This window comes from Oncorhynchus keta, chromosome 12 (assembly GCF_023373465.1).
Source record: "Oncorhynchus keta strain PuntledgeMale-10-30-2019 chromosome 12, Oket_V2, whole genome shotgun sequence".
In the NCBI taxonomy this organism is placed as follows: Eukaryota; Metazoa; Chordata; class Actinopteri; order Salmoniformes; family Salmonidae; genus Oncorhynchus; species Oncorhynchus keta.
Genome location: NC_068432.1, coordinates 27,602,209 through 27,627,665, shown reverse-complemented (window position 1 = coordinate 27,627,665; position 25,457 = coordinate 27,602,209). Strand labels below are relative to the sequence as shown.

At 45.3% G+C, this 25,457-nt stretch overlaps 1 protein-coding gene across 6 annotated transcripts; it reads right to left on the bottom strand.

Annotated features, from left to right (window-relative positions):
• Positions 1-162: 162 nt before the first annotated feature.
• LOC118391204 (nuclear pore complex protein Nup98-Nup96-like) lies at positions 163-25,165 on the bottom strand. Of its 6 annotated transcripts, none has more exons than XM_035782348.2 (33): positions 24,973-25,165; positions 23,612-23,718; positions 23,345-23,443; positions 22,624-22,671; positions 21,866-22,051; positions 18,085-18,227; positions 17,781-17,888; positions 17,023-17,209; positions 16,758-16,936; positions 16,516-16,659; positions 16,288-16,423; positions 16,075-16,167; positions 15,744-15,884; positions 15,210-15,531; positions 14,859-14,978; positions 14,612-14,771; positions 14,268-14,469; positions 14,038-14,176; positions 13,620-13,797; positions 13,380-13,535; positions 11,299-11,526; positions 11,059-11,188; positions 10,495-10,760; positions 10,028-10,203; positions 9,651-9,883; positions 9,190-9,456; positions 5,201-5,358; positions 3,937-4,220; positions 3,566-3,787; positions 2,953-3,194; positions 2,706-2,860; positions 2,284-2,395; positions 163-1,649 (listed from the first exon to the last, which is right to left on the bottom strand). In XM_035782348.2, the coding sequence occupies exons 2-33, from the start codon at positions 23,688-23,690 to the stop codon at positions 1,462-1,464; spliced, it is 5,481 nt and encodes a 1,826-aa protein (XP_035638241.1). In that variant the 5' UTR covers positions 23,691-23,718; positions 24,973-25,165; the 3' UTR covers positions 163-1,461. The 6 variants fall into 6 exon arrangements, with proteins under 6 accessions (XP_035638241.1, XP_035638246.1, XP_035638242.1 ...); XM_035782353.2 differs by having other exon boundaries at positions 15,744-15,815; XM_035782349.2 differs by having other exon boundaries at positions 16,288-16,420.
• Positions 25,166-25,457: the final 292 nt, after the last annotated feature.

The following is a 25,457-nucleotide window of genomic DNA, read 5'->3' as shown; positions in this document are numbered from 1 at the left end:
ACCTGGCTCATTGTTATAAAGTATGCAAGGAACATTTATTAAATCAAACATTATAAAAATGCATTGAACCTCTTTAAAAACAAAAGTAAATGCTGATGCTGCTGTATGCAAAATAGACATGACATACTGTACTATAGCCTAAAAGGAGAACAGATGCATTAATTCAGGACAAACATTTTATTCAGACTTTAATAAAAACGTTATCACCGTCATCACAATCATGCACAGTAACGGTGGTAACAGAAGTCCGGAGACCCTCCTCGTGAAAGGCACTGTGCGCGCGGGGAGCAGTCTCCCGCCAAACATACTGCGGCAACACACACACACACACCAAACAATAACTACATACATCAGTTTCACACATCAAAAAACAGAAAAACCAGGGGTAAGGGGGAATGGAGGTTGAGAAAATGGAGGATGTGTGAGTGAAGCTGAGACCAAGGACCCCAAGGAATTGTAAATTATATTTGAAATATGATATTTTTAATCAAACTCCTTGCAAGGACCACAGAGAAACTGTCCTTTCTGGCTGATTACAAGAAAAATAAAAAACCTAGCAACACCAAGGAACAAACATAGCTCTGGTAGTCCCCCATACAATATAAATAGGAAACCATATATTTGAGATAGAGAATGGAATCTAACCATCTCCATTCCAATAGACTCACTCTGGTTTTCAGCCCCCAAAAATAAAATACAAAAATAGAAGTTTGTCCAATCTCATTTTACATTCTCTTTTGGTACGCAAAAACAAGTTGTTCACTTCAAGCAGGCTGTTTGTACAAGATTACATCACTAAAATGAGTCTCCATTTTAAGCTAGATAGATCTTCCCTATGTATACACAGAGTTCATCAGGTGAGTGCGATTCCGCTCACTAACAAAATCCTGGTAAACAATCTTTACTAAATTAAAGTTTCCGTTTCCATGGGGATGTAGGAGTCAAACAAACACGTAGTTTGCATATAGTATTTATACTGGAAATATGAATTGCAGGATGACAGCGTTAACACCAGCCAGTGAGTGAGTGTCCCTTTAAACAGGGTCAAAGGTTGGGAGAAGAGAGCTCTTATCAGGATGGTTCAGCAGTTTAATATTTAAATGCACACCATACACACATCTCAGGCCTCCTAAGTACAAAAAAGCTATACAAAAACATGAAAGAAAACAACTTGCAAGTCATTCATTTCCAAACACACACACACACACACACAGGAATGCTTCATCCAATTATCTTGTGCCATTTTCTTCAGGAGAAACCAAAGCTCCAAAGGAGCATGGGATACACTGCAAGTCCATCGCTGCCTTCTCAACCAAACTTCCCCTCCCATCTCAATCAACCCCAGTAGTCCTACTAAACAGTGCCAGGTAGTCCCCTCCTACCCCCACTGTTCTCATTGGCTCCCAACAAACTACCTCAATTCCTATTGGGCGGGGGGGCTGAAGGTTCGGGGGAAGATCATTAGTTGACAATGAGCTGTCTCAGGTATGATTGGGTGAGGCTGCGGAGCTCCTCGAGGGCATAGTCCTCAGGCATGGGCAGACGGCCGATGTGGGGCGCTAGCTGGGACAAGGGGATCTCGCCACCCTCACCACCCTGCTGCAGACTCAACACCACACGCAGGATGTTAGCCACGCGCTTGGCCATCTCTGGAGACAGGAGAGAGGAGAAGTTTAGGTCAGCTTCTGGTGGGAGAGAGGGAGGGGCTTCTCTAGACCGAGATTGTATCTCAGTCTAGCAGTAGCCCACATTCAACTTATTTACCGACATTTTTCCCATTAGAGGGTATATCCGTGATTGGTGGACTGCTCGGATAAATAATGTGTTTGCGCCGCTGAGCGGTGCCCTGTAAAAAATGTCAATGTCAATGTCTGCGCCCACACGCTCCATTTTACTTCCTGTCTGTGGCAGCATGGTGCCCATATTACGAAGCTGATTAGCTAGGACAGACAGGTGTGTACACAAAGCTAGAACACAACATGGAATCCATGTTTGGTTTTGATTTGTATTTAATTCATTCTTGGGAACCGCAAACAATTACTTCCTAATCAGAACTGTCTACTGATAGCAGTTATAGGCTCGGACATGGGAAAAGTGACAAACAGGTGCAGGCCGACAAATAACTCGTAAGGTATATGTTATAAGACCAGAGTTCCATTCAGGTCTAGAAACTGGGCTAGGGCAGACAGGACAACGCAGAACATTAAAATTAACGTTACGTATATAGATCTGTCCTAGGAAAGATCAGCTACCCTCCGATTGGAGCAGACGGCTCCATCTCACCTGATTGGGCGAGGCGGTCCTTGGCGGTGGAGCAGGGGAGGAGCTCTATCCTGCTGCAGAGTGATGTCACCTCGGTGTGTAGACGTTCCAGCTTATAACCAGCACTATCCATCTGAACACACACGGAGAGAGTGAGACCGAGAACGACAGAGGCCCATTACATACAAACATCACGCATCAATATGAAGCATTCCAGCACTTTCTATCCATGCAGCGCCAACACACGCACCCTCCCACCCACAAACACACATCCTTCAATTTTAAAAAACCCATACAGCCTCAATGTGTTCCAGATCATAGCCACCATTGTCCATCGATATATGACTAAGACTGATAGATAGATAATCAGAAGATCAGCAGCATAGCTAATTGGCTAACATAATCAACTGTAATGGAGTCAACATAACGCCAGACAGACGTACCTGCTGTATAGCGTGTAAGGTCTGTATGACTCTGATGTAGTCCAGGTAGACTCTGCCTGCCGTGTCCCAGTCCTGGATCAGAGCACAGCGCTCTGGAACAGCCAGCCCCTCCAAGAACTCCAACAGGTACTCATGGTTATCATTAATGATACAATCTACAGGAGAAACGCATACAGGTTGAACAGGGTTAGAGGTGTGTGTGTGTGTGTGTGTGTGCATGCATGCGTGTGTGCATGCGTATACACACCTGAGGCTAGGTGTTGTATGACCAGCCTGTGGCAGAGGTTCCAGTGGCCTGCTCTGTACAGGTGCAGGGCCTCTCTGTGTCTGTCTGCCTCTCTTCTGGCTCTAGTAGCTTTGGCCAGGTGGAGCCACTGTTCTGGGATCAGTAGTCTTTCTGTGAGGAAGCGCTCTTTCTGGGCAGACTCCTCCGTCTCCAGCAAAGGGCAGTGCAGTTGGAGCATCTCCCTCACCGCACGCTCACGGAGCCTGGAGAGGAGGACATGTTAACAGGTTTAACTTAATACAACTTTCCATGTTATAAGTATCCCAACAGGGCTTGCTCACGTAATGTGTAAGCTTGCCTGAGATTATTACAGCCGTTAGCTCCCGAGCACAGAGATAACACATTACAGACAATTCACAGTTGGAATTGGAACCCAGCTGGTCACAGTAGCACTTGTGTGAGATTATGATAAACCGTGTTCAGCCTATCGGTCCAACCTGGGCATCTGCTGAGGGCACTGACCCTAAAATCATTCTGTGACTACTCAATTTAAACTTCGTCATGATTTGTGTTAAAGTTGAGTGTGAAGTCTCTTCCTGTGTGTATGTTGTAAGGTGTGTGTTGCAGTACGTACATGTCCTGAGATATGTGCAGCAGTACATAGATGGCCATGTCCCAGAGGCCAGCGCTCTCCAGCTGGGCAGCGTAGCTGGTGTGTATGAGGCCCTGTCGGGCGGGGCTCAGGTGTGTGTAGTGCAGCGCCTGCAGGACCGACCACAGGTGCCAGCTCAGACGGTAGTCCAGACGCTCCCACGTCACCGTCAGCGGGTCCAACAACTCCTGCAGGCTATAGTGTCTGGAAGGGAGAGGTGTCGCTTATCATTTAAACCCCACTCTTGTGGTACTTCACTTTTATTCTGTTAAATCTGCTTGAGAATAGAAATGTAGGATTCATTCTAATCTATTTTGAGAAACCTATGCAGTGTGTTGTGGGAAATGTAGTACCTGTCGCTGTATAGTTTGAGCAGGTGGAAACAGATGTCGTAGAGTGGCCGTTTAGACTCTTCTTCCTCCATGTCCAGCGGGAATGATTGGTCAAGGTAGGGGGGCAGGGGGGCGCAGGCGTACTTCTGACCCTCTGCAGAGCCCTGGAAGGCTGCTTCGTACTTGGCCAGGGCGTCAGCGATGGAGGCGGTGGGAGGAAGCATGTACCACAGGTGAACCGCCACGCAACGCTTCCAGTCCAGCTCTGAACACACGTTCACCACACAGTCTGTAGACTGCCACACCTAGAGTGACAAGTACATACAGCTCAGAAAACATTTAGTACTAATGTACAGTACTAGTCAAACATTTATACACCTAATCACTCAAGGGTTTTGATTTTTTACTATTACCTACATTGTAAATTAATAGCAAAGATATCAAAACTATGAAATAATACATATAGAATCATGTAGTAACCAAATATATATTTTATATTTGAGATTCTTCAACGTAGCCACCCTTTGCCTTGATGACAGCTTTGCACACTCCTGGCATTCTCTCAACCAGCTTCATGAGGGGTGTGTCACTGGGGACACTGATTTATTTAAAATTCAAGGCACACTTAACCAGCATGGCTACCAGAGCATTCTGCAGCGATACACCATCCCATCTGGTTTGCGCTTAGTGGGATTGTCATTTGTTTTTCAACCGGACAATGACCCAACACACCTCCAGGCTGTGTAAGGGCAATTTGACCAAGAAGGAGAGTGATGGAATGCTGCATCAGATGACATGTTCTCCACAATCACCCGACCTCAACCCAATTGCGATGGTGTGGGATGAGTTAGACCGCAGAGTGAAGGAAAAGCAGCCAGCAAGTGCTCAGCATATGTGGGAACTCCTTCAAGACTGTTAGACAAGAATTCCAGGTGAAGATGGTAGATAAAATGCCAAGAGTGTACAAAGCTGTCATCAAGGCAAAGTGTGGCTATTTGAAGAATCTCAAATATATTTTGATTTATTTAACACTTTTTTGGTTACTACATGACTCCATGTGTCATTTCATAGTTGTGATGTCTTCACTATTATTATACAATGTAGGATATAGTAGAAATAAAGAAAAACCCTTGAATGAGTAGGTGTCCAAACCTTTGACTGGTACTGTATATTACAACAAATATGTGGATTGCAAAACCTACACACAAACATAGCAAAGGATAACCCAGTTAATGGTGGTCTGAACACAACGGCAACAGCTGCATGCACACACGCGGTTACTTACAGGTTTCCCGGCGAGCAGGGCGAAGATGCGTAGCCTCTCCTCCTGCAGAAATGAGTCTGTCTGCATTCTGTTCCAATCTCCAAGCTGCAGCGCCAGCAGCTCCCGGCCGTACTGAGAGCCCACCGCCTGGGACAGCAGCAGGGAGAGGCGGTGGTCCCCTACACACACAGGTTAAAGACATCTTAATGAGATCCTACAGCCTGGCCCAACTCATGTGAGATGCCCCTGGGGCCTTATTTATTATAGCCGCTGCGTAAATGTCACACTAAAAATCTGCATGTGCCATTTCTGAAAAGAGAATGCACTCACAATAGAGATTTTTGAAGTCAGAGCACATCATCCATACGCATTGTGACGGCCCTGAATTTTTCTGAACCGTCTCAGTGCAGCTCCTTCCAATAGGACGCTTTCCCTTTAATTCCTAATTAAATAGCCAGCATCAGCTGCGCAAAAGGGGGGTTGTGATGAGACGTGCATGAGGATGTGTTCAACCCTCAGTTCCCGAAGCTTCTCTATTCCGTTTGTTTTGTTGCCGTTAAACATGTGTTTTGTAGCCTAAGAGAGTTTACCCAGGATCGGATCCACTCTTTGCGTCCGTGGACTACACCTCTGTTCTTCGTGGCCTTTCTCCGCTGGAGATCTATTGGCGGATTGGATTGTCTGACTGACCGACTGACTACCACCTTTTTGTATACGGTATTTCATTTGTTTTGATGTGAGGTATACTGTGATGATTTATGTAGTTAGTTGTAGTTGAGGACTTAGTAAGAGTTGATACGCTTTAAGTTCTGTGGTAAAATAATTGTTATATTGATGGTATGTTTAATACTGTGTTTACGCTACCCTGAATGAACGGACAAACATTGCGTGACAAAAGTCACTTGAGTTCACTGAACTCCTTTAACGGGCTGGACTCTTTTTAGGCCCGAGGTACAGGACATTTCTGGAGGAACCAGAACTCATTGTGTTATATGTGTGTAATCATTGATGTTGTTAAAACAACCCACGCAAAAGAATATAGTTGTTTTTGAAGTTCTTTCCGATGTTTCAAGGGTTTATGAAAAGTTTATTTCCATCCTGACTTTTACATAAGTCCTTTGTATTGGTGTAGACTTGACGGACCAGATGGGACTCATTCCCACCCAAACTAAAAGGAGAAACCAATGTTTTCTCTGGTAGGCACAACCTACCTGGCACCCCTATAAATAATAACCTCAATTCAAAACCGTTACAGCATGTTTCCAGTTATAAATCAGATCAGTTTTAAAACTGTGCATGTTTGAACGAGCATTATAACTGCGCTTGAATAATGCCCATCATTCACCTTTTATGGTAAAGACAACACCCATATTTGCTGTATACTTTGGAAGTACTGGAATTAGGTCAAGACAGTAAATATACACTGCTCAAAAAAAATAAAGGGAACACTAAAGTAACACATCCTAAATCTGAATGAATGAAATATTCTTATTAAATACGTTTTTCTTTAGATAGTTGAAGTGTGCTGACAACAATCACAAAAATTATCAATGGAAATCAAATTGATCAGCCCATGGAGGTCTGGATTTGGAGTCACACTCAAAATTAAAGTGGAAAACAACACTACAGGCTGATCCAACGTTGATGTAATGTCCTTAAAACAAGTCAAAATGAGGCTCAGTAGTGTGTGTGGCCTCCACGTGCCTGCATGACCTCCCTACAACACCTGGGCATGCTCCTGATGAGGTGGCAGATGGTCTCCTGAGGGATCTCCTCCCAGACCTGGGCTAAAGCATCCGCCAACTTCTGGACGGTCTGTGGTGCAACGTTGGTGGGTGGAGCGAGACATGATGTCCCAGATGTGCTCAATTCGATTCAGGTCTGGGGAACGGGCGGGCCAGTCCATAGCATCAATGCCTTCCTCTTGCAGGAACTGCTGACACACTCCAGCCACATGAGGTCTAGCATTGTCTTGCATTAGTAGGAATCAGGGCCAACCGCGCCAGCATATGGTCTCACAAGGGGTCTGAGGATCTCATCTCGGAACCTAATGGCAGTCAGGCTACCTCTGGCGAGCACATGGCGGGCTGTGCGGCCCCCCAAAGAAATGCCACCCCACACCATGACTGACCCACCGCCAAACCGCTCATGCTGGAGGATGTTGCAGGCAGCAGAACGTTCTCCATGGCATCTCCAGACTGTCACATGTGCTCAGTGTGAACCTGCTTTCATCTGTGAAGAGCACAGGGCGCTAGTGGCGAATTTGCCAATCTTGGTGTTCTCTGGCAAATGCCAAACGTCCTGCACGGTGTTGGGCTGTAAGCACAACCCCCACCTGTGGACGTCGGGCCCTCATACCACCCTCATGGAGTATTTCTGACCGTTTGAGCAGACACATGCACATTTGTGGCCTGCTGGAGGTCATTTTGCAGGGCTCTGGCAGTGCTCCTCCTGCTCCTCCTTGCACAAAGGCGTAGGTAGCGGTCCTGCTGCTGGGTTGTTGCCCTCCTACGGCCTCCTCCACGTCTCCTGATGTACTGGCCTGACTCCTGGTAGCATCTCCATGCTCTGGACACTACACTGATAGTCACTGCAAACCTTCTTGCCACAGATTGCATTGATGTGCCATCCTGGATGAGCTGCACTACCTGAGCCACTTGTGTGGGTTGTAGACTCCATCTCATGCTACCACTAGAGTGAAAGCACCGCCAGCATTCAAAAGTGACAAAAACATCAGCCAGGAAGCATAGGAACTGAGAAGTGGTCTGTGGTCACCACCTGCAGAACCACTCCTTAGTTGGGGGATGTCTTGCTAATTGCCTATAAATTCCACCTGTTGTCTATTCCATTTGCACAACAGCATGTGAAATTTATTGTCAATCAGTGTTGCTTCCTAAGTGGACAGTTTGATTTCACAGAAGTGTGATTGACTTAGTTACATTGTGTTGTTTAAGTGTTCCCTTTATTTTTTTGAGCAGTGTATATAAAGGAAATATCAATGGCAAACATGATCAAATGTCTTGAGGTATTGGCAGAGTCGTTCCCCCCCCCCCCATTAACATTTGCTGTGTCTGACATTTGCTGATACACAACTGCAAATTGTTGCGGACCTGTAAACGGAAGTAAATACAATGTTTTGTATTTACTTTCTCCCAAACCTAAACATGCAGCACTGCTCACAAATTCTGAGTAACGATTTAAAAAAATATATTTATTAAAAAGAGGAGTAGGCCCACTTACAGTGATTGTCTACACACTTCAATGCAAAAGATCAACTGTCTGTTCATATGTATGTTATAAACCACACTCCTTTTAGGATGCATAAAGCAAAAACTTGGAATTATAATAGCCCAATTAAACAAGATATGCTCATGGTCATTTGCTGTATAGCTTCTTCGGGAATATGAACTATGATACGATATGTGTTGTTTACTGGAGAAATTTGACATTACAGAATTCAGACGTAGCCTACAAATGTCATTGGAAAAGGTGAACTGTCTGTTCTACCGTTAAACTGCTCTTCAGATCGGACCACAGAGCAAAATACTTGAAGTAGTTTATCTATTTACCACTGAAGTGGCTGGAATTAAATGAGAGATTAGATAGGACTAATTGTAGCCTAACTTGTTGGATGCCTATAGGCTATTTCGCAAGTATGAAACCATCACAGTCCAAAAAGCTGCAGAATTTATTCTGCAATGATCATGGGAATGAAAGAAATCGGAAATAGATTTCAAATAATTTTGGAATGCAAAGAAAATAAATAGATTCTGCAACCACTAGAAACAGTGTACATTGCACGGGAGGCTAACATAACGCCAGTTTGGGGCATATTCTGTGTGTAGGCAACATTTCTAAATGAGGCCCCAGGTCTGCAGCAGGCTTTACCGTCCCACCCCTCATCCACCCATCTTCTTACTTCCTGATCTCTGTTCCCCTTCCTCTCTTACCAATCCCCTCAAACGACGATCTCCCCCACCTCTCACCCCTCCAATCCCCCCTCTCCTTACCACTCTTCTGAGCCAGCCTGCAGGCGTCACTGATGCGGTGTCCAGTGAGGTAGCTGAAGATGGCCTCCACATGTCCTCCCCCATGGCCCAGGCCCACCTCCTGCTCGATCCTCTGGGTGGCGCTGTGGGACAGCCAGGCTGAGAAGCTCCTCCTCCTCTCCAGCTGCTGCAGGTAGCCGCTGGTACCAGGCTCTGGCTCTGTCGTACCCAGCCGACCCCACAGGGCCTCACACAGAGTCCACACCAGAGCCCAGTGAGCCAGGACCCCTACAGGGAGAGAGAGATAGGATAGCATAAAGTTATATCTGAACTCATTGAGACAGCAATGGGAGAGAGAATTAAAACAGAGGTAGCAGAGGTAATGTTAGAATCACAGGGAAGTTTTGGAATAGGACCAATAAAGTGCGAGCCATCTACCATTGTGTGTGTGTGTGTGTGTATGAGAGTGTTGCATCGCTTACCGTCTCCGGCACCAGCCTCCTGGCTGAGGTCAGTGATCCACTCTACGTACTCGTGCAAGGCGGCCACCCCACTCTGGGGCTGGATGAAGGGGCAGGCCCCCTCTGTACTGATGGTGCTGTGCTTCAGGCCAATCTCCAGGGGCCGCTGGTACACCGCCTGGCTCTCCTCACTGTCCCGCGGCTCCAGACCAACCACCTGCTCGATCACCACCTTGAACGGACTGTCTGAGAGTCTGTATGGGGAGGGGAAAGAGGGGAGTTTAGGGTTCAGTTTCTACCACCCATAACCACTGCTCTGATACAGTAAGTCTGGATCCCATTCTGACACTCTTACAGCATTGTGTAAATGCGTGGTCTGGTGTTTGTCTAATACTCACCGTTTGCTCTTGGCATGTTTAGGCAAAAATCCAAAACCTCCTGCATCTCCCTGGTCCTGCTCCTTGTCCCCAGCCCCACTCAGCCTGTCTCCACAGTGGACCAGAGTCCAGCCTGGACCCCAGCCAACCCGGAAAGACCGGCCCGTGAACAGAGCTGCATCCATCAGCAGACGGCCCTGGGTGGAGGGAATGTGTTGATTACGTTGTCTAGATGATTTAAAACTGCCCGTACTGTACAGCTATGTTCACACATACGAAAACTACAGTGGATTCATTGAAATTATCCAACAAATGTCCATGTTCTCTCCATGAACCTCTGTACCCTATGTATCCCTGTGTGTTCAGTCTACTGTACTGTCACATATTTAAACTCTTAACTATCATAAATGTATCATGATGTAGGATGAAGTGTCTAGAAAGACACCTGAAAAATACTAATTAAATACTAGTAGTATAGTCATCATTACCTTCCCCAGTGTGACTGAGTTCTCTGGGTCCACAGGGCCCCCCAGGCGTCGAGCCCCCACCGTCCGTACAGTGGCCTCTGCCGCTGGGGCTGGCAGCAGGAAAGAGGGCCCCAGCGAGGGCCAGGGGGAGAGCCGCGAGGGCTCAGGAACCACCGCGGACGGCCGAGACAGGGACAGCCTCCCGGGAAGGCCTCCTCCAAAGGGCACGTCAGGGAGCTGAGGGAAGAGACCTGCCCCGCTGAAACGAGTCTGCAAGAGACCACCGACTGGAGAGAGAAAGAGAGCAAGAGAGATCGATGAGCATTTATAATATCAATAAGGTACCTTGGGGGTTTGTGGTATATAGCTAATATACCACGGCTAAGGGCTGGTCTTAGGCACGACGCATTAAATGTTTTATCATACCCGTGGTATACGGTCTGATATACCACAGCTGTCAGCCAATCCGCATTCAGGGCTCAAACAAGCCAGTTTATAATAGCATTTAAGACATGTTAGGGTCTCAGTGAAGGATGGGTGACTGTGAGGGTAGAAATCAATGTTAGGGCTGTGTGTCACACTTACTGGAGGGCCTGCCCTGAGTGCCAGGCAGGAGGATGCGAGGGGAGGCCCTGTCTAGAGAGCTCTTCATCCCTCCCTGCTCAAGGAACATGTCACCATCATCATCCTCAGCAAAAAGAGATGCCTTCATGATCTGAGAGCAGAGAAACACACATCACAAACACATTGTCTTCATGATGTGATTGAGGGTTCCATTTGCCTCATCAAAAAGGTAGAATGTGAGGGTGTACAGTAGTATTTTACCTGGAGAGTGTGAGGGTTGATTCCCATCGAGGAGGCAATCTGACTGGATGCAGAGACAGGGTTGTGTTCTGTGGGGGTCACAGTACCCAGCCGACTGCCCTTATCCTGCCCCATGCCGCTCTCCCCAACCTCCTCCAACATGCTCTCCCCTGGGGCATCCTGGGTAATGTCGGCCATGTCACTGTCCGCCTCAGACATGCGGCTCAGCAGCTCCAGCACAGTCGTGGACTGGACACAGAGCGAATGGACACAGGATACACACACAGCAGGGAAAGTGCAACCGAACACACATAGTAAGGTGACACACACCAAGAAGAGAGAGACACACAGACAACATCAGTTTAGTGTAAATAAATGAAAATGGTCAGCACAAGTCAGACAGACCAGCAAAGTGTGATCTTTAATCCATTTATTTCTTAGCTTTATCAGATCAAAGACAAGATATCACAGATGTATATAGGAGCATGTTTTACATAATAAAATAATGAATAGCTTGACTCAATATTACCCCAAGAGTAGATGTAGCTTCTTAAACCCTCAACCAGAAAAAAGACCTAGCCCTGAATATATTCTGCAGGACTGGCAGCTTATCACACATCACTCATTATCTTTGGTCATCATCTCAAAGCTCATTTCAAAGAGATAAACTAATATTCATAACAAATAATCAAAAATACATTGTGTAGATTTTTATGAGATACAACCATGATAATGTGAGGTTTTCTGAAGTTACCATAATCACTACTCCACATGGGCAAATTATATTGGATTTTAAAACATAACAATGGAAAGTTGGCAAAATACAAACATTTTACAATATAATACAGATTTAATTTAAGAAATCTTAAAACCTTACAAACAAACTATTTCTGAGTTAAGACTTCACTTCAAACATTTCCTTAAAAAGGGGAAATCTGCAGTTGGAACATCCATTTTTAGACTTTGAAAGTAATGATATAAACGCATTGATTCTTGAAAAATATAACAGATGCCTCATGAGCATAGTTGTCATACACCATCACCACCCAAAATATGAGCTTGTGTTACTCCTTTGTTTAAACAATGTACATTTTACAATGTAAATTTAAACAAACTGTATAGCCTCAAAACATGGTTAAAACTACAATTTCAATATCATGGATGGTCAGTCCCTGTATCCATAACACTGCCCATGTGTTTGGGAGTGGTTACATTTTTCCCACCCCATCCCTTAGCTGTTTACCAAATCAGTGGCAGGGTAGCGCTTTATTGTTCGAACTGAAGATTGCCAGTTAGATTTTCTGATCTAAAAAAACGATTTAACACAGCCTTTAAAGGGATACTTCGGGATTTTGGTAATGAGGCCCTTTATCTAAGTCTCCAAATTCAGGTAAACTAGTGGATACAATTTTAATGTCTTTGCATGCAGACAAAAATTCCAGAAGTATCCCTTTAAAACACTTTATTTTCAAACCACGGATGACTTCATGCCATAGCTATTGATCCAGGGTGATGTTTAGCTGAGGACCATTTATATTTAGAGCACAGATGAAGTTGATGTTCCTGAATCAGTTGTGAATGGCAGAACATAACCACTAACCAGGACTGACAGACTTTTGACAAACTACCCTGCCCATCTGTCTGTGGGTGGGTTGTGGCCTCCACCACCTCAGGTACAGCTGAACCTGGGAGAGGAGAACCCAGCCTTCCCCACACCTCCACTGATAAACAGATAATGTGGGGTGTCCCATCTGATCAGTCACTATACTCAACAGCCCATCCAACTGATGTCAGATCAATGTTTAGCAGCCTTATTTGGGGTGCAGAGATCACCAAGACCATCTGCATCAAGGACTACCAAACTTAAAACCTTTCCATAGAAACCCATTGAATACAACCCATTATAGAAGTGGTGAAACAGCTGAGATCTAGGCAGAGAACCCCCACACACTGCATGTGGCTGTAATGGTAGTGGAAAGGAAATGGCTTCAATTCAGATCATGTATATTTAGGTTGTATATTGACTAAGGCCTTCCAGGTGATGTAGAGAGCAGTGGGTGTGACTGTCAATGTGGGTGGGCGCGCTGTGCTGCTCCGTCTACCTGAGCCTGTGGCGCCACCTGCTGCTGGGAGGGAGGAAGCTGCTGCAGCCCCGGGGGAAGTGTTGTGGCCGTCTTCAGCTTCTTGGGGTCCACTTTGAGAGGCACTTCCTCATCCTCATCAGAGTCCTGCAGGCCATACTTAGAGAAGTGGGCCACCTGCAGACACAGAGAGAGATGAGTTACAGACATTGGAAGGGAGATATGGAGACACACCTTTCGTATGTGTCTAGGCATGCTTACTTCAAACACCCAGGAGCCGGTCTCGGGGCGGTACTCAAGGAAGCGGGCTCCCTGTTTGCGTGAGGCGTTCTCCAGACGGCCCTCGTAGTTCATCTCAGACAGACGCTCAGGGTTCTTTATCTGAGTACAAGTGGTCTTATCATTAGGCCACACCCCATCCAGAGTCACCTCCGCTCGCCTGGCAGAGGAGAGGATTGAGGGAAAGGAGGAGAGGGAGAAAGAGGTATAAAATAACATGGTGTAGTAAAGAGGTGAGAGGTAAAGGATGAGAAAGAGAACATCAATTTGAGTTACGTCTCAGCTGTGATCACTATCAGAATATGTTGAATCAGTTTATGACTTCTGTGATGAAATTACAAGGAAACTGATAACGACATTTTCCCCAGTGTGAAGGGTAGTAAGTTTCCCTGTCACTGACCTGTTGAGCCCCTCCCCCTCCGCAGGCTTGTTCTTGTCGTCGGGGTAGACGATAACCTCTTTGCGTCTGAAGTGAACAATCTCATCCAGGTTCAGCCCAGTCACATTCACCTCGCCATGGAAAAACACTGAGCCGTAACCTGAGACCCAATCAGAGAGCAGAGCAGTGAGCTACAGACCAATTATTTCCCCAGAGCTGTTTCCACCCGACCAATCAAGAGAATCATTTACCTTTTCTGCCCACGGTGAAGTTCTCCACCACACACACGCCGTTCTCGTCCACCATCTTGGCCAGCTCGTCCATGGCGGGGATGGTATAGTAGCCCACACGGCACAGAACGATACCTGCAGGGTGTGGGGGAACCTCCTGCACCTCCTCCTCTCGCTCCTCCTGTATGGAGTCCTCTCCCAGCGATATGTCCTCGCTGCTCACCTGGAATCAGAACACTCATGTCAAACCTCAAAAGTAGAGCACTATATGAGAATCATGGCCAAAGGAAGTGCCCTTAATGGGAATAGGGTGTCACTTGAGACAACCATATTCATCATCCGTCTACTCTGTTCTATCAGCTCACCTCCAGGCCATTCCTGCCCCTGGCCCCCACCCTATGGGCATTGAGCTCTGAGATGGTGTCCTGCAGGCTGGGCTTCGTGTAGAACTTGTTGATCTCCAGGTCATCCTCAGCCCCTCCCTCCACCACCTCCCTCACATAATCATCCTCGTCCACACTGGCACTGTAGGTGGGGTGGGGGAGACATGGTTCAGCAACAAACATCACACAGATCAATATCACTGACGGTGTGTGTGGGCGCGTGACTGACCTGAGCCCGTTGAGGGGGTACTCCGGTGGAGATGCCAGGTCATCTGTGTCTCTGTTGATTGGGCTGCTGTACAGGCTGCTGCCATTCAGGTTCTTCAGCACCAGCTTCTTGATGCTCTTCCTGGTTTACAACACCACAGAGAAACACACAGATCAGATACCATATACCAACATCACTGTCAGAATACAGACAGAAGCAAATAGCAAAAAAGCTACCCGAAAACCAAGTTGTAGTATTCGCTAAGAAAACCATAACAGGAAGAATAAAAATACAAATAAAAAAAATTCAGTAAATCAGTTGAAACAGAAACATGTCAACTAGCTACAAGCAAATTTCCAGACGGCCACCTACCTGGGCATGAAGGCTCCATTGGTGAGAGAAGGCTCGTCATCATCCAGCCCGTCAAACAGCTGAGACTTGGAGGAGCCCGAAGATGTAAGAGCTTTGGGCCGCACACGTGTCGCAGGCCGCGGAGTCAGCTTGTAGTGAGTGGGCGTGGTCAACGCCTTCTGGGCCGCCGGATTGGTGGGCTTTAGACGCTCCTCCTTCTTTTTGGGGTCAGAGAGGGGGTTTCTGAAGAGGGGGGAGTCACCAAAGGGGGAGTAGGCCAGAGCATTGATCTGCTGCTGCAGCACTGCCTGCTGGGCCGCCGCCGCGTTAGGGTCCGTCAGCGCTGGGAGGAGAGAGAGACAATTATAGCTTCACCTAGCCTTCAAGGGCTACTGGAAGTTTCCACCACAGTGTAATGTTATCCAGCCAGTTTCTTCAGTACACTGAAAGAGTAATACGACTAGGTACTAAAGGAAAGTGCTAGAGAATGTGCTTTCACAATCAGCTTGAGACTGGGCAGAGGAGATAAAGGTGGTAGATGGAAGTGGTATTTACCAACAGGCTGTTGTTGTGCTCCGAAGCCCAGAGTGCTGGTTCCTGTGCTGAATCCCTGCGGTCCAAACGCTCCTATTGTTCCCAGAGTGGAACCCAGTGTCTTGTTATTCCCAAACAGAGACATCTGCCCAGTGCCCACCGCTAACAAACACAGAACACACTTAAGAGAAACATCCACAGGGGACTACTAATGACCGACAATACAGACCCCGGTAAAACACCCAAACGGGCAGGTGTTTGTTTTTGCTTTTCTTTACACAATGGATATTTCAAGTATTTTTGGTTTCTTTATTATTGTATCCCAGACCTATGGCGCTCTTCCTGTTCATACCTGCTCCAAAGCCGGCTCCCAGTCCAGTCCCCAGTCCTCCTGCTGCCGTCTTGTTCCCAAAGAGGCTTCCGCCAGCAGCAGTGGGTCCAAAACCTTCACACAACACAGAGAAAACACGATCACTTAAATAGCCAATGATTATCGATAGACGATTTGCAAGTACTAGCCTTTATCACACAGGTGCACTCCAATAAGGGCAGATGATCAACTAACCAAAGTTAGATGGGTTGGTGCCTGTTCCGAGGGTGAGGGCGGATTTGTTACCAAAGAGGCCGGTGCCTGTGCCAAACGATGAGGCGCTGGTGGTGGTGGCGCCAAACCCTGCCGTCTTATTACCAAACAAGCTCTGCTAGGGACAGAGAGCGGATTAATACACACCCATCCCACCATGCCTGCACCAAACAACTATGTAAAAGCATGCGCAGTCGAGTCGATTAATACCTGTGTGCCGACGTTCCCGAAGGCGGTGTTGGTTTGTCCGAAGAGACCGGTGCCTGTCCCAAAGCCAGTGGCTGGTGTGGTCTGAGCTGCGTTTCCAAACAACCCCCCTGCCTGGGACGCCGCGGTGCTCCCAAACAGACCCCCCTGGGATGGAGAGAGAGTTACTCTAGTGGAACGGTACAACACAGACAGAGCTAATGTTAGGCGTCTGAGTGTATTAACATGTACGTGTGAGCTCTCACCATGGTGCTGGTTTGTTGGGGCTGGCCCATGGTGCTGGTGTTGCCGAAGGAGAATCCTGTGTTGGGTGTGGTTGTGGCCTGACCGAAGGGCTTGAACAGGCTGGCTGCCTGCTGGGCTTGCTGGGGCTGTTGCTGCTGGCCAAACAGACTGCCTGTGGCTGTACCAAACCCACCAGTACCTGGGGACAGGGAGTTAAAACTAATATATAATACATTTGTATTTATATTTTCTATTGAGCTCAGTCTATGGGCCTATGTGACTTACTGGTGCCGAAGTTGGTTTTGGCCTGGCCGAAGGAAAAGCCTGTGTTGGTGGCCGAGGAGCCAAACAGCCCTGCAGCCCCCGTACTGGGGGTGGCTGCGGCCGCAGCCCCAAAGAGACCCCCCGTTGGTGCAGCCATGGGGTTAGTGGGGCCCTTCCTTCCTGCCTGGTAGTCCTCCAACCTCAGCTCCTACACATAGCAAACACCACACAGGAGAGAGGGTGAGTGAGGCCTGGGCTGCACTGATCCCATCTTGCACGTGCTCCAAACACACCCTACACTGACACTCACAAAAACTAAACAAAAATCACCACATACGCATACAACAAAAACACACTTTTACACTCATATGCTGCGGCTACTCTGTTCTATATTTGACTCCTATTATTATCATCGATCCTGATGCCAAGTCACGTTACCCTGCATTAATGTTCATATCTACCCGAAATACCTCGTACCCCTGCACAGTGATCTGGTACCGGTACTCCCTGTACATAGCTTAATTCTTGTGTATTTTATTCCTTTTTACCAATAAAAAAAAATAGATAGATATATTTTTTAACTGCATTGTTGTGAAGGGCTTGTAAGCAAGCATTTCATAGTAAAATCTACATCTGTTGAATTCTGCGCATGTGACAAATTCAACTTGATTTTGATTCAATACTTTAAAGTGGATTCCTCTCCTCGTCTCTTTCCCTTTCATTTGAACTATTCTAAAAGATAGAGGGCAGCTGAAAGTAACTGCATAATAATGACCCACCTCCAGTGACTTGTTCTCGTACTCCTTCATGGCCGTGATGCACTGGTGCTTGGTGTTAATGCTCGTGGTCACACCCCCTTTCACCATGGTGTCACTTCCTGTTGCAGGCTGAGGAGGACAGAAGAGGACATTTATTGGAAACTGATTACTCGTACACATTGCAGAGAAAGCTGTTGCATGACATACAGCAGTAAGTACAGACATTTTTCGATAAAATAACATTCCATAAATGACACTAGACAGAGTCCTAGTACAGTAGTTTGGCCCAGGTGTAATGGGCTAGCCTAGGTCAGGCCAAACTCACGTTGAACTTGACAGTGGTGCCTGGCTGAGCGGCTTGCTGGGTGAACCCTGAAGCTCCGAACAGGGAGGCAGACGCCCCTCCGAAGGGGTTGGAGTTGGTCGCCCCAAACAGCCCCCCGGTGTTGGCCGTGCTCGTGCCAAACGCTAGACAAAAAAAAAACATCTTAGCGATCTAGCCAGACATCGATAATGATGTAGGACCACGTGACCTGACCAAGATAACTCCTGCCCCTCATGAGTGATCTAAAAATCATCTGAAATATGAGCAATATACAACATCAAATGCATCTAATCAAAAGATAAACAAATATTCAAAGAAAATAAATGTAAGGTATTACACATCATGATCTCATTGTATTTCATTGAACACCAGCTGTCACACAATTACTACAACAGACCAGAACCCTCTATCTACTACAATTTTACAGGCTAAATAGAAGGCACTGGAGTGGCCATAGGAGTGCCACCACAAAATACATTTTCTAAACCAGTTCTATTTGCCATTGTTGCATGTATGGAACTCTGAGAAAGGCACAGAATTCTAAGCTTACACTCCATAGACCCAGTCGGTATTAGATAGAACGTCGCGACCCTGCCCACCAGCGGGGAAAACAACCTGTGGTTACCCAATGGACTCACAGCAAAAACATGCCCTTTTTCAAACACAATTTCATTGTGTCTGCTTGTTTTAGTAAATTACTTTTCAAAAGTGCCTGGTCCCTAGTGTTAAAAAAAACAAATAGTGAGGCTTCACTCATGCACCTTTTCATTAAGATGCTAGCAGCCAATTGAGCGAGTGAGCGCTAGCTCGCTACCGACCGGAACATGAAGCCTGCCCCAACCAACAACACAAACTGCTTTTACAGCTACAAGTAGTGAGTGGAGTTAAATCGAACTGTACTAAACAAGTTAAATATCTTACATGTGATTAAATGTTTTCCACATATAGCTACGCCTTATCTTATCTCAGCTCACTGGTCACCATACGGGCACCCACCCGTAGCACGAGCAGGTATATCTCACTGGTCACCCCCAAAGCAAATTCCTTCGATTGGTCACCTCTCCTTCCAATTCTCTGCTGCCAATGAATGGAACGAACTGCAAACATCTCTGAAGCTGGAGACTCATATCTCCCTCACTAGCTTTAAGCACCAGCTGTCAGAGCAGCTCACAGATCACTGCACATAGACTTTTTCTTTTGTTCTACTGTCTTATTGATTGTAATTTGTTTATTCCATGTGTAACTGTTGTTGTGTGTCGAATTGCTATGCTTCAACTTGGCCAGATCGCAGTTGCAAATGAGAACTTGTTCTCAACTAGCCTACCTGGTTAAATAAAGGTGAAATAAGTGTAGCCTACTTGAACACAGCGTCCCCACATTTTCCACTCTCCTACACCGAATAGCCTGAAGCCACAGGGATATTCTTGCAGGCACCATTTCCCTATGTGGGAGCATTGCGAACTACAGGTCTGGATTTTTGCCCTGGCTACATGTACATTGAACAACACAGTAGCCAGTGGTGTAAAGTACATAACTTGTTTAGGATAGGGGGCAGCATTTTCACTTTTGAATGAATAGCGTGCCCAGAGTTACCTGCCTCCCAACTCAGTCCCAGATGCTAATATATGCATATTAATATCAGTACTGGATAGAAAACACTCTGAAGTTTCTAAAACTGTTTGAATTATGTATGCGAGTATAACATAACTCATATGTCAGGCAAAACCCTGAGATGAAATCCAAACAGGAAGTGGGACATCTGAGGTTTGTCGTTTTTGAACTCACCCCTATCGATACACAGTGGGATATGGGTTATTTTGCACTTCCTAAGGCTGCCACTAGATGTCAACCATCTTCAGAACGTTGTTTCAGGCTGCTCATGTGGGGAGCCGGATGGGAGCTGTTTGACTAAAGGGTCTGCCTACAGCCTTGTTCTCAGTCACGCGCTTTCACTTGAGGTAGCTCTTGTTCCATTGCTTTCCTACAGACAATCGAATTCTCCGGTAGGAAAAGTATTGACATTTTATGATTAAAAACAGCCTAAAGATTGATTCTATACTTAGTTTGACAAGTTTCTTCGACCTGTAATATAACTTTTTGAACGTTTCGTCCGACTGGACCAGGTCGCGCTTTTGGATTTGTTTACCAAACACCCTAACAAAATAAGCTATTAAACATAAATGGACATTATCGAAAAAAACAAGCATTTATTGAAAAACTGCGATTCCTGGGAGTACATTCTGACGAAGATCAAAGGGAAGTGAATATTTATACTGCTATTTATGAACAATGTTGACTACCCAACATGGCGGATATTTCTCTGGCTGGTTTGGGCTCTGAGTGCCGTTCTCAGATTATGCTTTTTCCGTTAAAAAAAAAAAAATCTGACACAGCGGTTGCATTAAGGAGAAATCTAAAGTTCCATGTATAATAGTTGTATTTTCATCCACATTTATTATGAGTATTTCTGTGAATTCATGTGGCTCTCTGCAATATCACTGCATGTTTTGGAACCACTGAACGCAACACACCAATGTAAAATAAGATTTTTGGATATAAATATGAACTTTACCGATCAAAACATGGTGTAACATGAAGTTCTATTAGTGTCATCTGAAGAAGACCATCAAAGGTTAGTGATTAATTCTCTCTATTTGTGCAGTTTATGACTCCTTTGGCTGGAAAAATGGCTGGGTTTTTCTGTGAGTTGGCGGTGACCTAACAATTTCTGAAGCTTTCGCTGTAAAGCATTTTTGAAATCAGACACTGTGGCTGGATCAAGGAGAATTTTATATTTAAATTGGTGCCTAATACTTGCACGTTTGAGAAGTTAGATTTAAGAGATTTCTGTTTATTTGGCACCCTGCAATTTCATTGGCTGTTGGCGAGGGGTTCCGCTAGCAGAACAGGGTTCCAGGTTAAGGTTAAGTAAAAAATACTTTAAAGTACTAAAGTAATTTTTTGGGGTTCTGACATTATATTTTTGCCAACTTTTACTTCACTACATTCCTAAAGAAAATTGACTTTTTACTCCATACATTTTCCCTGACACCCAAAAGTACTCGTTACATTTTGACAGGAAAATGGCCCAATTCACATACTTATCAAGAGAACATCCCATGTCATCCCTACTGCCTCTAATCTGGCAGATTCCCTAAACACAAATGCTTAATTTGTCAATTATGTCTTGAGTGATGGAATATGCCCCTGGCTATCCGCAATAAGAAAATTGTGCCGCCTGGTTTGCAAAATATAAGGAAATAACTTAAATGGTTTATACTTTTACTTTTGATAAAGTACATTTTAGCAATTCCATTTACTTTTGATACTTAAGTATACTTAAAACCCAATACTTTTACTCAAGTAGTATTTTACTGAGTGCCTCACTTTTACTAGAGTAATTTTCTTTTAAAAAGGTATCTTTACTTTTACTCAAGTATGACAATGGAGTTATTTTTCCACCACTGACAGCAGCTTTTCGTCATTTGATATTTCTGTATAACAAACCAATTTTAACGAAGTTTCCTCTTTTACAATGAGGCTCAATAGGAAAGAAAGTTGGTTTCCCCCAATTTGTGGGTGTGGTCGAGGAGAATTCCTTATTAATATGTGAATACCGACTGGGACTACATAGTACACCCAATATGACCACTGATCCACTGGTCACTGTCCCACTGGTCACGGAACATTCCTTTGAATGGGAATGCATTATAGTACAACTAATTCTATGGTAAACCTGTTTGAACAACCTCAATGCTAGACAGTAAAAATAGACACTGACTGCCAAAGGAGGCTGGTTTGGCGGCTCCGAAAGCATTGCTCTGCTGGGAGAAGAGTCCTCCACCGCCGCCCGTGTTGGTGCTGCCGAACAGGCTAGTGGACGTGCCGCTGGCCGTGCCAAACCCAAAGCCGCTACTGGTGGACGACGTTACGGGCTGGCTGAACGTACTGGAACCAAACAGGCCACCTGGGGAGGGACACACACCACCTCAAACCAGCTCACACACAGGTCCCTATGGCCAGCTGTAGGAGTGCTCAACTCAAATTCTTGTAGGACCCGGGCTAATGGTTTGGTTTCATGTTCACTGAGGATCCTCTAGAACTGGAGTTGTGCATCCATGATCTGACTAAGCCAGCCAGATGGGCCTTTGGGTCCATCTGAACTAGTTTATGGGAGCCCCTAATCATTTCACTAATCACAAGGAGAGGTTGTCTCAAATAACATGCAGCCTTCATCCCCCTTGTCCCACCTTTTTCTTTCCTCTCACTCAGCACAAATAACCCACAAACTCTCACATATATTACAGACAATAGGGCCATACACAGTGCCACCTGTCTACATGATCACACTCCCTTTAAGAGCAGAATGCAGACTGTGGCTTTGCTCCAAACCAAATACTACATATTGTATATACTTTGCATGTACGGAAAACCCTTTCAAGAGTATAACAGGGACTGTGGGTGCGCAGCCTTTTTGTGTGTGCACATCCGCCTGTTTAACAGCGGGCCGTGTGTGTGCGCGCGTCAACCCATGCTTACCTCCTCTACCTGCACCAGTGTGGATTTGTTGAGGATTGGCTGTCACCACTTTTGAGAGAGTAAAGCATTACAGGGTGGGGTTAGACACACATATTCAACCACCACATGTCAGTAGCAGCATCACGGTGGGCACAAAAAACACTCACCATTGTATATTGAATAATAGATAAATGTATAGAGCACATAGTCAGCTCTCTGTCTACTGCGGGTGGCAGTGTGATCATGCAGGTTCACTGTTCAGGCATACGTCACAGTACAAAAGCTAGTCTTAAACATGTTCAACGTCATACTTTATCAGTGCTATCATATTGACACATGGAAATCCCCATGAAGCTTTGTGGTTAAAATGACAGTGGGAAATTTCATAATGTAATCTGTAGGTTATGCAAAAGTTATACAAAAGACCTTATGCCACAGACACCTTTCTTATGTGGCTATTCATTCAAATAAAGAACACTGTCACCCTGAACCATCAGCAGAGTTAACCACCTAAACCACTGCAATGGAGAACTGGCCTGGTCCTAAACCAAGAAGATAGTTGCAGAAACCATACTGCTATAGGGCCTCAGCAGATTATAGTGAAAAAAGTATTCAGGAAATCAGCTTTGGCCCCTGTACTACAGGACGTTAATTAGAAGAACAGAGCTGATATTCGACAGGATTAGGCAGGTACTGAGTTATTAAAATGTGTTATAGTCAGGATCAGGGAGATGTGGCAAACCTGGTTTATTCTGCGTCGCACCAAAGAGTCCTCCAGTGTTGTTGGTCGCCCCAAATGCTGAGGCCCCGAAGCCACCTGACGTCGCCCCAAAGCCAGTGTCTGCAAACACAGGGTCAACACCACCCCTTTTATAATCCGGAACAATTGAACTGTACTTGAGAGTGAATGCTGAGGTGAAGACATTGATGAGACAAGCAGAAACCATAAAGGTACTCAACTTGTCAGGGATACATTAAAATTACACTTGCGCACACTGTTGTTACTTACTTTGTTGTCCAAACGTGGATGAAGTTCCAAATCCTCCGGTCCCTCCCCCGAAAGGAGCACCAAATGACTTGTTGAACATCTTCTCCTGCTAGCAGGACTGCATATGTCTGCTCAGCATTTCACAAAATGACAAACTTCAGCTTATATCAGCAGACAAAAATAACTGACAAACATACTTGACAGTAACTGAATACAATTATAGAATCACATAAATGTTCTAAGTTACCAGAGCTAGCTCGATACAGCTGGCTATGTATGATTTTGGGGCATGGGTATTCCCGTAGCCAAGAAGAGAGCAGTAGATGGCTCTGGCTGAACACAGTACCTGTTTTACATCAGTGCGTGAATGACGTTGACATTACAAAAGGATTTCCAGTGGAAACTAAGGTTTTCTATGAGACAGCCGATTGGCCTGTAAAATGTTAAACTGGTTTTTAGCTTAACCTGGCCTATATAGCAGTTATAATAACACACATAGCAACACAAAAACGAATTAAAGTTAGTTGAGAACTGGAGTTGAGAGAAGCAGTGTATAGTTAATTCGTTCTGGCGGTGCGAAGTTCCAGAAGACAGGACTAACGTTGGTTCCAATATAATTCCTTTCATGAGAACCTAGTTAGCGAGCTAGCTTACTCAGCTACTGTAACGTTAGTTAACCACCGTCCGCACATTCACTACCTGCCAGTCCCTCAGTTCATTGATATATATATTTTTTAGAGCAATAGGCCAAGAGTCCATGTAGAAATAGTTTAACTACTTTAGCTAGATTTCGCTAACAAATAGCGCTCACCGCTCCGTTGGCTTGTTAACTAAAGATTACGTTTGAAAGGCAGATAGGCGCCAGAATGTGTTCTCATCACGCTAAACCAAGGCCTGGCAGACGTCGTTAGTTAGCTAGCTGTTAGCGCACTACTTACAGACTGATATTAAAACGGTCTTTAGCCAGTTAATTGCCCACCTCAAAACATTAAGAAAATGATCGCACCAACGTGGCACAAGATAAAACCAGATATGACCAGTTTAACCTGCTAGCTAACGTTAGTTATAAACATCCGCAAATGTCGCTGGTGAGTCAGAACCGCAAATCTGTTGACGGTGGCTAACAGTTAGCTAGCTCACTAATTAGCTAGCTCTTGTTAGCAAACTCTCTGACATGATAACAATATTTGATATCCAACAAATGTATCTAGGTCATTCAAGTCAACACTATAGTTAGATATATTGACAATTTTAACCGACCAAAATAGCTAGCTAACGTTAGCTGTTAAAGAATTCATTGCTAGCTAGTCGTGATGTTGTGCTAACTAGCTTGATATGTAACCCAGTTGAAAAAGGGATGGAAGGACAATGTTAAAACTCACCGTAAATAAGATTATGTTCAATACAATACGTGTCTTTTGATCCAGTCACAATATGGGTGTAAATTGGGTCGACGTCTCTAAACTGGAATAGATTGAAATGTTATTTTTCCGAAACTGCGGCTTTTCGTTGCACAACGAGGAGGGAAACTGCGGTAACGAGGCCAAAATGCGTCACGACGCACGGCGGCTACGTTCGGAATATGTCGACGCGCACCAACGTTTTATCGGTCCTAGACTTGAATAATTTTGAAAATAATAATGGTAAAATATTGTACCATCTAGGTGTGCAAAGCTCTTAGAGACGAACACAGATAGACTCACAGATGTAATCGTTGCTAAAGGTGATTCTAAATACTGATGTAAATGAGATATTTCTGATATTTCTTCACTTCCAATACATTTGCAAACATTTCTAAAAACACATATTTTCACTTTGTCATTATGGGATATTATGTGTAGATGGCTGAGAAAACAAATATATTTAA

Bases quoted from the DNA above. Each gene is read 5' to 3' on its own strand.
- LOC118391204 (XM_035782348.2), bottom strand. From the start codon at position 23,690: ATGTTCAACAAGTCATTTGGTGCTCCTTTCGGGGGAGGGACCGGAGGA. The intron at 22,672-23,344 runs GTTTGCCACATC...CTCTCTCAAAAG, and splicing joins TGCGACGCAGAATAAACCAG to TGGTGACAGCCAATCCTCAA. The intron at 14,979-15,209 runs GTAGGTGGCCGT...GTTGTAAACCAG, and splicing joins AATGGAGCCTTCATGCCCAG to GAAGAGCATCAAGAAGCTGG.